This window comes from Neolamprologus multifasciatus, chromosome 6 (assembly GCF_963576455.1).
Source record: "Neolamprologus multifasciatus chromosome 6, fNeoMul1.2, whole genome shotgun sequence".
Lineage (NCBI taxonomy): Eukaryota > Metazoa > Chordata > Actinopteri > Cichliformes > Cichlidae > Neolamprologus > Neolamprologus multifasciatus.
In genome coordinates this window covers 12,571,659-12,583,217 of record NC_140444.1, presented here as the reverse complement: position 1 = coordinate 12,583,217, position 11,559 = coordinate 12,571,659, and the positions used below count along the sequence as shown (strand labels likewise).

The window sequence follows — 11,559 nt, the reverse complement described above, 5'->3', positions numbered from 1 at the left end:
TGACTAAGTTTAGAAAATAATAATAATAATCATTGGAGATATTGAATTTCTGGTTTTACAATCACTAAGCCATAATAATCAAAATGAATATGCAATATTTTATTTTATAAAGTGTAATAAATAGATATGTGGACGTTTTTTGATTCAGTTACTATTAGTCCGATAGCGGTGTGCTTTTGTCCACACGGGGTCAGACAGAAGGTGGCGGTATTGCCCCCGAAAGCTGTTTGAAAATCACCAAAAGACCCAAAAGAAAAAGAAGCCGGAAGCATACAGCTGTCAGTTTTGTAACAACAATCTAGTGCTAGACTTTGCATGGAGCGAGGGAGACCGGGGCAAGTTCTGCAGAGTAATTTAATTCATTGCTCTGCCGTGATCGCTGTGTTTAGAGACCACCATGGATCCGTCACAGGCAGAGACAGTGGATGGTGGTGCTTCGAGTCCCAAACTCGAGCTTTCTCCGGCGATGCGGGCTAAAATCGAGAGGAACCGGCAGCGGGCGTTGATGCTCCGACAAGCCCGTCTTGCGAGTCGTCCTTTGTCCGCTGTGGAGGGCGCAACAGCGGCCAAAGTTTCCAAGACCATCGACTCTGGAGCTGGGTTCTTTATCGACGAAGAGGGAAATATAGAGGGAGAGCAGAAGATCAAGGTATTGGTGCATCAGCCAGGTGTGTGTTTAGTTAGACAAATACGTGCTCGTCTCGTACTTACATTATTTACCTTTGTTCTTGATCACTGTGGGTCTGCGTTGTGTTTTCAGCTCCGGTGATTGAACTAGAGTACCTGATGTGTGATGAATGTCAGAAACCCTTTATGGACTCGTACCTGAGCAACAGCTTTGACCTGCCTGTGTGCGACAACTGCAGGTATACACTTACACACACACACCTGATGTGTTTGCTGCAGTCTGTGCACAATTATGACGTTTATATTTATTAGATTTATTTGGCGACTTATATTTTAAAACTTTGAACCATAAACACCTGCAAGCCTCACTGATTTCCGGTGTTTAACAGCTGTTTACAGTCATGCTCCCTGAGATCTGGAAGAATTTGGAGGATGAATTAACACCTCCTCATGTTACATGTTACATGTACTGAACCTTTTTTTTTTTTTAAACAAAACTAAACTCAGGCTTCATCATGACGAAATTTAAAAAAAAAAAGGATGATTTGCTGTCATTTACTGTATTTTCTTGTGCATTTTATATTGATCATTAAGATACCTAAACATTTTGTGCTGGTGTCCATCACAGTCTGTGTATTTAGGGGCTTTAAAGTGCAATGTTTTGGTAATTTAGTTGCCTCAAACTTTTTTTGTGTATAACTGTCAACTTTTTTTTAATATAGTGTACAACTAAAGATCTATTTTAAACCTATTTCCTTTTCAGGGACAATGAGGAAAAGCACAAGCTGATCTCCAGGACTGAGGCTAAACAGCGCTACCTGCTAAAGGACTGTGACCTGGACAAGAGGGAGCCTCCTCTCAGGTTTATACTGAAGAAAAACCCCCATAACCCACGTTGGGGAGATATGAAGCTCTACCTCCAGCTGCAGGTATGAAAATATGTGAAGGGCAGTTCATACAACTTTTTTTTTTAACCTATATTCACGTTATGCTAATATTCTTTAGCATTCAGTGTTGTGTGGCTAGACTGCTCACTGTGAACTTAAATATAGTATTTCTATCTTAAAAAGCTTAATGTATGTGAAACTTTATTCATATAAAAAAATGTGAAGTGATTGGTTCGTAAATCTTCACTAAAAACAAGCAGATAATTGTTTTGTTTTGAGTTTACAATGCACACGTTTTATGACACAAGCTTACCAATTAACTCAATCATTGTGTGTTAAAAATCGTTAGTCATTAGATTTGTGATAACATAAATAATGTGAAAAGACTATTACCCAAGAAATGAGAGGCTGAGGTGTGAGTAAACCAAAGTACTGCTAAATGTTAAGGAAATGTATTAGGGTGTATGTTTTGTAGATTATTTAAAAGTCTCTTTTACATCATCTAAAAGTGAAGAAGATGGTAAAAGTGATTTAAACTTGCAGTCTTTCTAATGGACAGCAGGGGGCGATTCCTTTGGTTACAAAAAGATCTATGAAAAAAAACTTAGTTCACACTTGGTTTAATAACTTATTAATCACTTTTAAACATTTAGAATTTACTGGCTACAGTGTGACTGACTAGTCCTCGGTTTTCCAGATATTAGCTTCAACCCCAAACCAAAGATGGCTGCAGCGAAATGCTTAAATTTCAACTTTAAAGCAGAATTTTACAATTCCAAGGGGGGCATCATGGTGCCAGTGTCCATCTTACCTGTACAGTCTATGGTCCTGCTAAAAGGTTTTTGTATATTACAGGTGGAGAAAAGGTGTATGGAGGTGTGGGGCTCAGAGGAAGCTCTAGAAGAAGCCAGAGAAACAAGAGAGGAGAACAGAGAGGTGCAGAAACAAAAACGCTTCAACAAGAAGGTCAAAGGTTGGTGTTTGCTTTGAGCCAAAATTCTCCGCTCCCAAATGGGTTACACTGAGCATTGTTAAACATCAGCTGTGTGTCTCTGTGCGTGTATCAGAGCTACGCAGAGCCGTAAGGAGCAGTATGTGGACCAAAAACACCACCGCTCACCAGCATGAGTTCGGACCAGAAGAGGTTGTAGATGAAGAGGAAGACCTCTACAAGAAAACGTGCCTCACTTGTGGACATGAGCTTAGCTATGAGAAAATGTAGAGACACACATCCACAAACACTGTTAAAGACTGATGTCTGGTGCTTCGACAGGAACACAAATTTCCAAATTCCTATTTGTATTTTTTCCATTTATAATAAATAGCAATAAAATGCTCCACCTAGCTCACATAATAGGGGCCAAAATCATCATTGTATTCAACACATTAGCAGTAAGTTCTTTTTTTTAATGGCTGTTGCACATCTTAGCTTGATTGCTGACTCAGTTGTATTTTTAGCCATACCTTTGCACATTGCTTTTCATTGTTCTGTATCATTTGAAATTTGGCAAGTCAAGGAAAGCATGATACTGAAACTTTGTGTAAAATATTGTGTAAAAAATTGTAGGTCTTTCTTGTGACAAATAGGACATTTTCCAAAGCTGCTGCCTTCATACAAAAAGTCATATCTTAGGAGGGCAGTTATGAAAGAAGTCTGCAGCTGTTGTCAGATGTCTAAGACTAGAAGTTCACCTGCTGTAGTTTTGTTTTCATCATGGCTTTATGCTCAAGGCATTCTGGGAGTCAGCCCAGTGCCAGTCTGCCAAGTATAGTATCAATTTTCAATTGATAAAGACATTATCAAAGAGCACTGGCCAGATGCACCAGTGCACAAACTTCAGTCTGGTCTGACCATTGTGAATTTTCACATCTTGGTTTTTATAAATGTAATTTTGTATTAGCTTTAAGGAAATGTGTAAATTTCTTTATTTGTAACGATGTAATTAAAAATTCTCTAGATGTAAAGTTTTGAAAATGCTTTATTTTTAGGTCACTTCTGTTAGCTAGGTCGTCTGTAATGCTATTCTACAGAGCAAAGCTGTAGTTCGTGATCAGTGTGCAGCCACATCTTGACTACATTTCAGTGGTATGTGAAGAGGATAGGTGGCTTTGGCAATTCATGCTTTTGACTTCTTCTTTGTCTTCTACTTCCTCCTAGCACTTTCCTTGGGCTGAAAAGGGGAAAATTATATTCAAGAGCTTTATTGTCAATACAATACAATAATACAATAAAAATACAATAGTATACAGCATACCAAAATGCTGTTTCACCCCAAGCCTCCCATGGTGCATTAAAGTATATAAAATATATCTCCAAGAGATAACTAGGATTTACAAATAAATAACATGCTACATTTCGGTAAAATTAAGGGATAGAAAGGCACTAATAACTACAATACTAACTGTATGATAAACAGGACAGAGACAATACAAAGTGGATTGTGCAGTAGGTATTGAATACCAGGTTCAAGTTATTGTCAGGATATTGTAGACAAGACACAAAGACATGTGCAAGATGCAAAATATAGTATAATCTAGGTGTTCAGTAACTACGTCACTGATTTTTCAAATAAGCATATTGTTCCCAGGTCCAGTTTGTAGTGGATTTGTGGAAGTTTTTGAATCCTTTGGTCAGTATTGTAAGGAGTTTGTAGAGGTAGGTAGGTGTGTGTGTGTGTGTGTGTGTGTGTGTGTGTGTGTGTGTGTGTGTGTGTCAGTCCTTTGGTGGTAGTGAGTTGAGGGCTCTTACTGCTTGGGGGAAGAAGCTCTTGCAGTGTCTGGTCGTTACGGTTTTGATGCTGCGAAACCGTCTGCCAGATGGAAGGAGGGAGAACAGTGCATGTGAGGGGTGGCAAGTGTACTTCACTATACTGTTTGCACATCAGAGTGTCTGTTTGAATTACCAGTTCAGAGTATAGTCAGCCAGACTTCAATGCTTAAATTTCAATAGAGGAGGGATTGCCAATGCATGCTCAGTTTTAATAAACTTCAGAGTCACCAACTGTAGGAAGCAGGACATGATCCTGACAGTTTAGACACTGGTGGTAGTAAAGATGAAGCAGGTGGGGACGGGATAAAGCAGAGATTGCCACAAATGTTCGAGGCAGAAATAAAGCACCTTTAACTGAGGCCAATTTTCTTGTCAGTCTTCTGCAAGCTAATGATTTGCCCAGAGTGACAAAGAATGAAGTTACAGCGCAGGAAAGTAGTAAAGTGAAACTAGCAACCCGAATTCCAGCAATACTGTTGACATCCAGCCCTTATTCAAGTTTACACTTGAGAAGTTGCAGATTCAACCATTTTAAATGTTGGAAATCTTTTGTAACATTTTAGTTTGCTGTGGTTCACAGGTGCAATGAGATTTGCCCAAGTTACCCATGACTGTTTAGTACCATTGAGATCATTCCTTTATTTAAATTTTCAACATGAATTCAAAACATACATAGTCAGTTTTAAAATTCAAAGGCTTTCTGTACATCAGGGCTTTGAAAAACAAATGCCTCCTCTGTTGCATCAACCTTCTCACCATGAGTGTCACTCTAGATAGAGGGGAAGAAAAAAAAAAAAATTAGTACAAGTTCCCCAACTTCAGATTACAAAGTTTAAGACTTACATTATAACTGTTCATCCACACAGCTAAGACTTACATCACTAAAGTACTTCTCAATTATGTTATGTGCAGTCTGATACACCATTTCATTATCATGATTCTGCAGCATCTCAATGCGGTCCAGTCCTCCCAGCTCTTCAATCAACAGGCTAAGCTTCTCCATCTCACCAAGCTTTTCTGCAGCCTGAAAAGTCACAGCCAAACCCACCAAACATGGTATCATTTAGACTTAAATCTCACTGCATTTTAATTTTCAGTTATCCAACTTAATGCATTTTATAATCTGCGACATCTTCTGCCCTCACCATGAAGATGTTGTTTATGGCATCCAATATGACCAGAATGACTTTAGCATCTTTGACCTGAAGTAGGTTGAGGATTGCTTCCAGAGCACCACTCTGCACCAACTGGACTACCTGCTCCACAGTAGCCCCACTAGTCAAGTTTGTCACAGCCCAAACTGCTTCCCTCTGAGTTTTGAAGTCACCCTTAGACGAGGAAGAATATTTAAAAAAAAATTTAATTTTTTTTTTTATATATATTTTGCAGCTGAACAGATAAGCCCATTGTTACTTGTGAAACTTTTCCTTTAATACAGAAAATTGTCCAAAACAAAAAACCTAACATACTGACGGCTAGCTTACTCAGAATCTGAACGGCACTAGTGTTTAAGTTGAAAGCCAACTTTCGGTGTTGATTTCAGACCATTTATCACAACTTCACTTTGAAAAGAACTAAACTCCTACACTTCATTGTGGCCTTTATCCACAGAGTCATGGCTCATTAAAACTACATTGGATCAAGTAACCCAGTAAACACAAAGGTTGTGTACTCAAACAGTTTTACACTTTAAATTCAGACTACAGATTGAAGGCTACTCACATTTCTCAGTAAGTGTACTAGAGGAGGAAGCAGACCACAGGTGATCAGCTGTTGGATTTGCTTGCATGGACCTGCAGCAATGTTGGACAAGGCCCATGCTGCCTCCTTCTGAATACTGGCCTTTGGATGCCTCATTAACTTGGGTAAGACATTTAGAACTCCAGCATCAATTGCAGTCTGAGTCTGTAGGTCAGAGCCACTCACTATGTTCCCAATGGAGCGGAGAGCTGGGGTCTGGTTGTCAAAGATTTATGGAAAAAAAAAAAAAGAAAATTATATGAAGTGATCATTCATATTCAAATGCAACACTGAGTAATGACAGAGGGGAAGTATTAAATCTTCGTATCTCATGTCAGATTTTTAACTTATGCTCAAGTGACAGACCCTTTAGTTCAAAGTAGGTGTATACACTACCATGACACCAAGCTCCTGGTGACTCATGAGCTCCACCAGTCGAGGAACAATACCAGTTTTCACTACAATTTCAATGCGGTCATTGTCACCATCAGAAAGGTAGGAGATTGCCCAGCATGCATCAGATAAGATGTCCTTGTCACTTAGATGAAGCAGCTGGACCAGTGAAGGAAGCATCTACAGAAGCAGAAGATGTAGCTTATCAACTGGTGGATTTGGAATTAAGATGTGCAGTCTGATCACGTGTCAATACAGCAGTTCCTGATCTTACCTGCTGGACTGCAGACAAGGGTGGAAATGGATTCTTGTTTCGACACAGGTTGGACAGAGTCCATGTCAGGTTACGCAAATAGCCAACCTAGCGTTAGAGTCAATTACAGTTTAGACTTGAAGTTTCTTTCACCATTTTACTAGTTATCTGATAAGACTATAGTTTTACTTTAGTTGGGGCTTTTAGTTGAAGAATCATGCAGTTGAAGTATTATTCTTCCTCATTAGAACTTATTTCATCACATTTGACCAATTTGATGCACTCATTGGCATTGAAAGCCATCAACATGAATTACTATACAATAGAACCACTTAAAGGCAGTCAAGTTCCTTTGTGGGAACTTCAGTTTGACAAATTAAAACCGTATATTTTTCAGCATAATGCATTTAAACCAGTCATGATTTGGCAGTGTGGTTAAAGTGCAAAGCTAAACCTATACTCTACCAAATGCATGACAATCTCAAATCCAGAATATTTAGAAGTTATCAGAAAAAGAGAAAAACGACAAGCACAAACAAAGCTTGCATAAAACTGACCGGTGTGTCTGGAGAGATTCGAGACAACAAGGCTGGGATGACATTGCACTCAATCAGGATATCGCGATAAGTTGCACCATCACCTGAGGAGTAGTTACATTATAAGCAACAATGAAACTGAAGTAGAGGACTGGATTTTATTTTCCATATTCCTTTGTTTAGTGGGAAGACCTCAGTTACTCAGCAACTGAAGCGCTTTTTGAAACTCCTCTCAGATTCCCCATTTTCAACACCCCTTTGTTAGAGCAAAGCTAGACATGACAATACATTGCATTTAAGATTTAACCTGCAATGTTCCCAAGAGCCCAGACAGCCTGTTCACTAATGTGGAGCATTGGCGAGGACAGCAAAGAGATGAAAGCTGGTACAGCCCCATGTTCCACCACCTGAGGGTAGAGACACACACACACACACATTTAGTCTGCTCTGAAAATGGCTTGAGGAGGTTACAAGGTTAACCCAAAGCAGACATGTGACATGTCACTATAATATGTTGAATATTGACAATATCCAACATGTTGATAGATTACTGTGAAATCTGTTCAACATAACATTAATATCAGACAGCTTTAATACCTGCTGCGTATGCCAAGAGGTCCCGGAGGCAATGTTTGTTAGAGCCCAAGCTGCTTCAAACTGCAGAGTTGGCTCATCGTCCATAGACAGGAAGGACACAAAGTTAGACAGCAAACCAGCATCTATAATCTCCTTCAGAGGAGGGTTACGCTCTTGAGAAAGCAGCTTCCTGAGGAGACGATTTAAAAAAAAAAAAAAAAAGTTAAGGTACAGGCTTTACTTTGTTCAGTTCACTTGTACCCAATAAATTCTTGGGTGTCATTAACATTGAATAAACGCCCATTACGGTTTCCCCACAGGTCCCATGTGATCCCTGAAATTGATGTTTTTCTTTACAGACAGACTGAGCTGGTAATCATCTGTGAGATGGCAAAAAGCAAGGGTTACATTTGAAGACAGTATCAGACAGATCATAATCATCCCTGAACACTCACCGGGCTGCTTGACAGCCTCGGGTCTGGAACTTCCTGCAGTCGCTGTTCACGTCTTTAATTATGTCCTCAATGGATAAGTGGGTCACCTGGATTACAGGTATGTTGTTAGAGTCTCTGCTAGTTTTAGTAGAGTTATTAAAGGTTTCTGGAAACTTACCAGCTCGTTGGGGATGTAGTCTGGAGACAGGGCCTCCTCGTCCGGGAGGGACGACAGCGTTAGATTTCTTCTTTTCAAGAAATTTTCATTCTTGTGAGCTTTGCGCAACTCCACGCACTCCGTGATCCTTTTCTCCCGAAGTTTCTACAGGAGTAGATGGTGTAGCTCAGATAAAAAAAAAAAAAAAAACCCAACCTAAAATAAATAAAGAAAGAAAGAAATCATAGTCAACTTACTGCCGGATCTTTCCCCTTATTTTTAAATTTGGAGAGCCGTTCGTCGGTAACGTTTTTGGTGGGCATGTTGGCCTTTGAGCACACGGTAATCCAAGCTCCTGAAACAAAAACTCAATGAAACCAACCGCCGGGTGATTATATTTGTCAAAGCCGCCTCAGGTGAATCAAGTTAGATGTGATTATTGGAGGAAACGTGCTGATTCATTCAAGCGCAGCTGTGCAGGTTTCAATTAAGTAAGGAACTTTAGGGCTCCCGCAAGGTCACTTTCAGTCTACAGCAAGAATAGAACGAACTGCTTCTTTTAAAAATATTCGCAAAAACAATAAAATAAAAGCAAAAAATGTAATTCCATTACAGACTGCCTTTTACTAGATTTAAATGTAAATTTTATTTTAATTTTATCTATAATACACTCTGGAATACACATGATACATGCATAATAATACATATATATGTACACAGTTATGAGAAATAACGCTAGCAGCCTAAATTCCTCGCACTGGAAATTTTGGGGGGTGCAAACGCTTTTGCGTAGGATTAATCTTAGACAGCAGAGGGCAGCACAACATAACAGACAAACTGCTTGCATTTGATCAAAAGAACTGTGCAGAAGTTAAAGTCACTGCTAAATAAAAAGAAGATTTTAAATGTATAATTAATTAGTTCGTCTCTATCGAACAGATGGTTTTAATTCAGTTGTTTATTTTAGCATGAAGAATAAAAGAAAAAGAAAAAAAGGTGGAGCTAAACAGTGAAAATGAGAAAATAAAAAGATCGAAGTAGTGAAAAAGAAGAAAGTCACTGACAGAGAAAGCGAGCTAGAGAAAAAGTGACAGTGATGGAGTCTCGTCTTCCTCTGTAATGACCAGGAAGGGCCGAACAATAGTGAGAGGTTTCCCTCTGACCAAGTTATACAGTAATCACTTCCTCTTGGTAACACTCACACACACAGAGGGTCATGCGACTGTAAGGGCTCAGACTCATGTGCTGTACTGTGCTGTATAAACACACTAATTTTTTCTACTTCCTCGCCTACAATCAAATGCACAACACAATGCTCATCACAGTTGTTTCCTCTAATGCAGCACCTCAATAGTCTTTCCCACACCAACTGCCTCTCTTCTACACACACACACACACACACACACACACACACACACACACACACACACACACACACACATATATATATAGGGCATGCAAACATAAATCTATCCAGCTCAGGTTTACTTTAAATGCGCTTTATATATACAGATATAACAGCTCAGCCCACTGCAGCTCGACCTCTGCCCACCTGTATAGCCCACTGAGAAGGTCACCAAGCAGCTACAAGGCAGATGTTTTACTGAAAAGGTTTTGATGCTGAATATTATACATCAGTGTCAGTCATTTGAATGGATCATTAAAAATGTAATTATAAAACAAGAAAAACTTTTGACCTGGAAGTGCTTATGGTTCCTCAGAGACACCCCTGAGGGTGTGGAGTGTTTCTGTCCTGCCCTGTTGCTTTGACTCGTTGTTCGTGTGAACAATGTGGAGTGATTGGAGGAAATTCCACTGTGCAAGTTCAAGGCATTCACACAGTCACACCATACATACAGAGCCCACATACAAGTTAGCAGAAACGCTTGCGCTTACACAACACAGTATCATATATCAGGAACTCCAATGCAGACCTTAACAGAAAAGTATTAGTTCAATTTTATAATTTATCATAAAAACATTTCTTACCAAATTACAAATGTAAAAATGTACTGAAATGACAAAATATCACTTTCAATTCAATTTTAACAGTTTTCCATATATAAAAACATTTCAAAAAAGTTCAAATGAAATGACAAAACAAGCAAACACAATAAATGCATTTTAGTAATTAATGAAAAAAACCCACAACATATATATTAGAAATGCTAAACAGATAAAAACTGAGAAGGGAAAGAGAGACAGAGGTAGATATAGACAAGGGAAACAAACAAAAGGAGAAGGCCAATATGATATATATGAAGAAAGTAGAGTTTCTTAAAATGCTCCCCTAATATTTTGCCATATAGGCAGAGTTTGTGGACACATGCAAAGTGATTTCTCATATTTGGGGACTTTCAGTACTGTAAAACCAGTCCCTTTCATATTTTTCCTTTTACCATGTTAAGTGTACTTTAATGGCGTGGACAACTTTTACAATATGATGAAAGTCCAGCATGACATTTACGCTCACAAAAGACACATAATCATTACGGTGACTAATACATTGTTTATTGATGCTTTATTGGTCAGTTGTGAGGTATTTCTAAAAGATTTTTAGTAACAAGATTTTTGTTACTGAATGAGCGGTAGAGCTTTTATTGGTGCGGCATCTGGGCTACAAACTACAAACTGTATTTAAGAATTTTTTAGCAGCTGCTAGAATGAGAGTTGCCATTTACACTCATTTCATTAGGTACACATCGCAACCAGTGGGTTGGAACCTTTTCCCAACTGCCTTCGTTGTGTCATCGATTCAACAAGGTGCTGGAAACATTCCTCAGAGATCTCAGACGTCCATACTGACATGATGGTTGATCTGGTTGCTGTAGATTTACCGACACCACATCTGAATCTCCCATTCCACAAAATCCACCACATCCCAAAGGCGCTCTTCTGGATTCAAGTTTGGTGACTGTGAAGTCCATTTGAGTACAGCGAACTCACTGTCACTGTTCAAGAAACTAGTTTGAGGTCATTTGAGCTTTGTTAAGATTTGAGGGCTGAAAGGAGCCATCAGAAGCTGACTCTGACTTCCAAATGCAACACCACACATCAAGATGCAATGGACCAGGCAATATTTTTCCAATTTTGTTTTGTCTATTTTTAATGAGTCAGTGTGAACTGTAGCCTATTTCCTATTCTTACATCAGTTGCACCACGTATGGTCTTCTGCTGCTGTAGCTC

General features: G+C 39.1%; 2 protein-coding genes across 2 annotated transcripts; one reads left to right on the top strand and one right to left on the bottom strand.

Moving 5' to 3' along the window:
- Positions 1–261: 261 nt before the first annotated feature.
- xpa (xeroderma pigmentosum, complementation group A) lies at positions 262–3,479 on the top strand. The gene is made up of 5 exons (XM_085163783.1): positions 262–668; positions 761–866; positions 1,391–1,556; positions 2,370–2,487; positions 2,582–3,479. The coding sequence occupies exons 1-5, from the start codon at positions 398–400 to the stop codon at positions 2,734–2,736; spliced, it is 816 nt and encodes a 271-aa protein (XP_085019909.1). The 5' UTR covers positions 262–397; the 3' UTR covers positions 2,737–3,479.
- A 1,419-nt stretch (positions 3,480–4,898) lies between these two features.
- Positions 4,899–8,767, bottom strand: kpna7 (karyopherin alpha 7 (importin alpha 8)). Its single transcript, XM_085163781.1, has 12 exons — positions 8,631–8,767; positions 8,395–8,538; positions 8,238–8,323; positions 7,804–7,972; positions 7,514–7,613; positions 7,228–7,310; positions 6,692–6,778; positions 6,421–6,597; positions 6,007–6,240; positions 5,430–5,612; positions 5,162–5,308; positions 4,899–5,053 (listed from the first exon to the last, which is right to left on the bottom strand). The coding sequence occupies exons 1-12, from the start codon at positions 8,694–8,696 to the stop codon at positions 4,967–4,969; spliced, it is 1,563 nt and encodes a 520-aa protein (XP_085019907.1). The 5' UTR covers positions 8,697–8,767; the 3' UTR covers positions 4,899–4,966.
- Positions 8,768–11,559: the final 2,792 nt, after the last annotated feature.

Coding starts and splice junctions, on each gene's coding strand:
- xpa (XM_085163783.1), top strand. CDS start 398: ATGGATCCGTCACAGGCAGAGACAGTGGATGGTGGTGCTTCGAGTCCC. Junction 669..760: donor GGTATTGGTGCATCAGCCAG/GTGTGTGTTTAG, acceptor TTGTGTTTTCAG/CTCCGGTGATTGAACTAGAG. Junction 867..1,390: donor CCTGTGTGCGACAACTGCAG/GTATACACTTAC, acceptor TTTCCTTTTCAG/GGACAATGAGGAAAAGCACA.
- kpna7 (XM_085163781.1), bottom strand. CDS start 8,696: ATGCCCACCAAAAACGTTACCGACGAACGGCTCTCCAAATTTAAAAAT. Junction 7,311..7,513: donor GGCTCTTGGGAACATTGCAG/GTTAAATCTTAA, acceptor ACTACTCCTCAG/GTGATGGTGCAACTTATCGC. Junction 5,613..6,006: donor TAGTACACTTACTGAGAAAT/GTGAGTAGCCTT, acceptor TCCTCGTCTAAG/GGTGACTTCAAAACTCAGAG.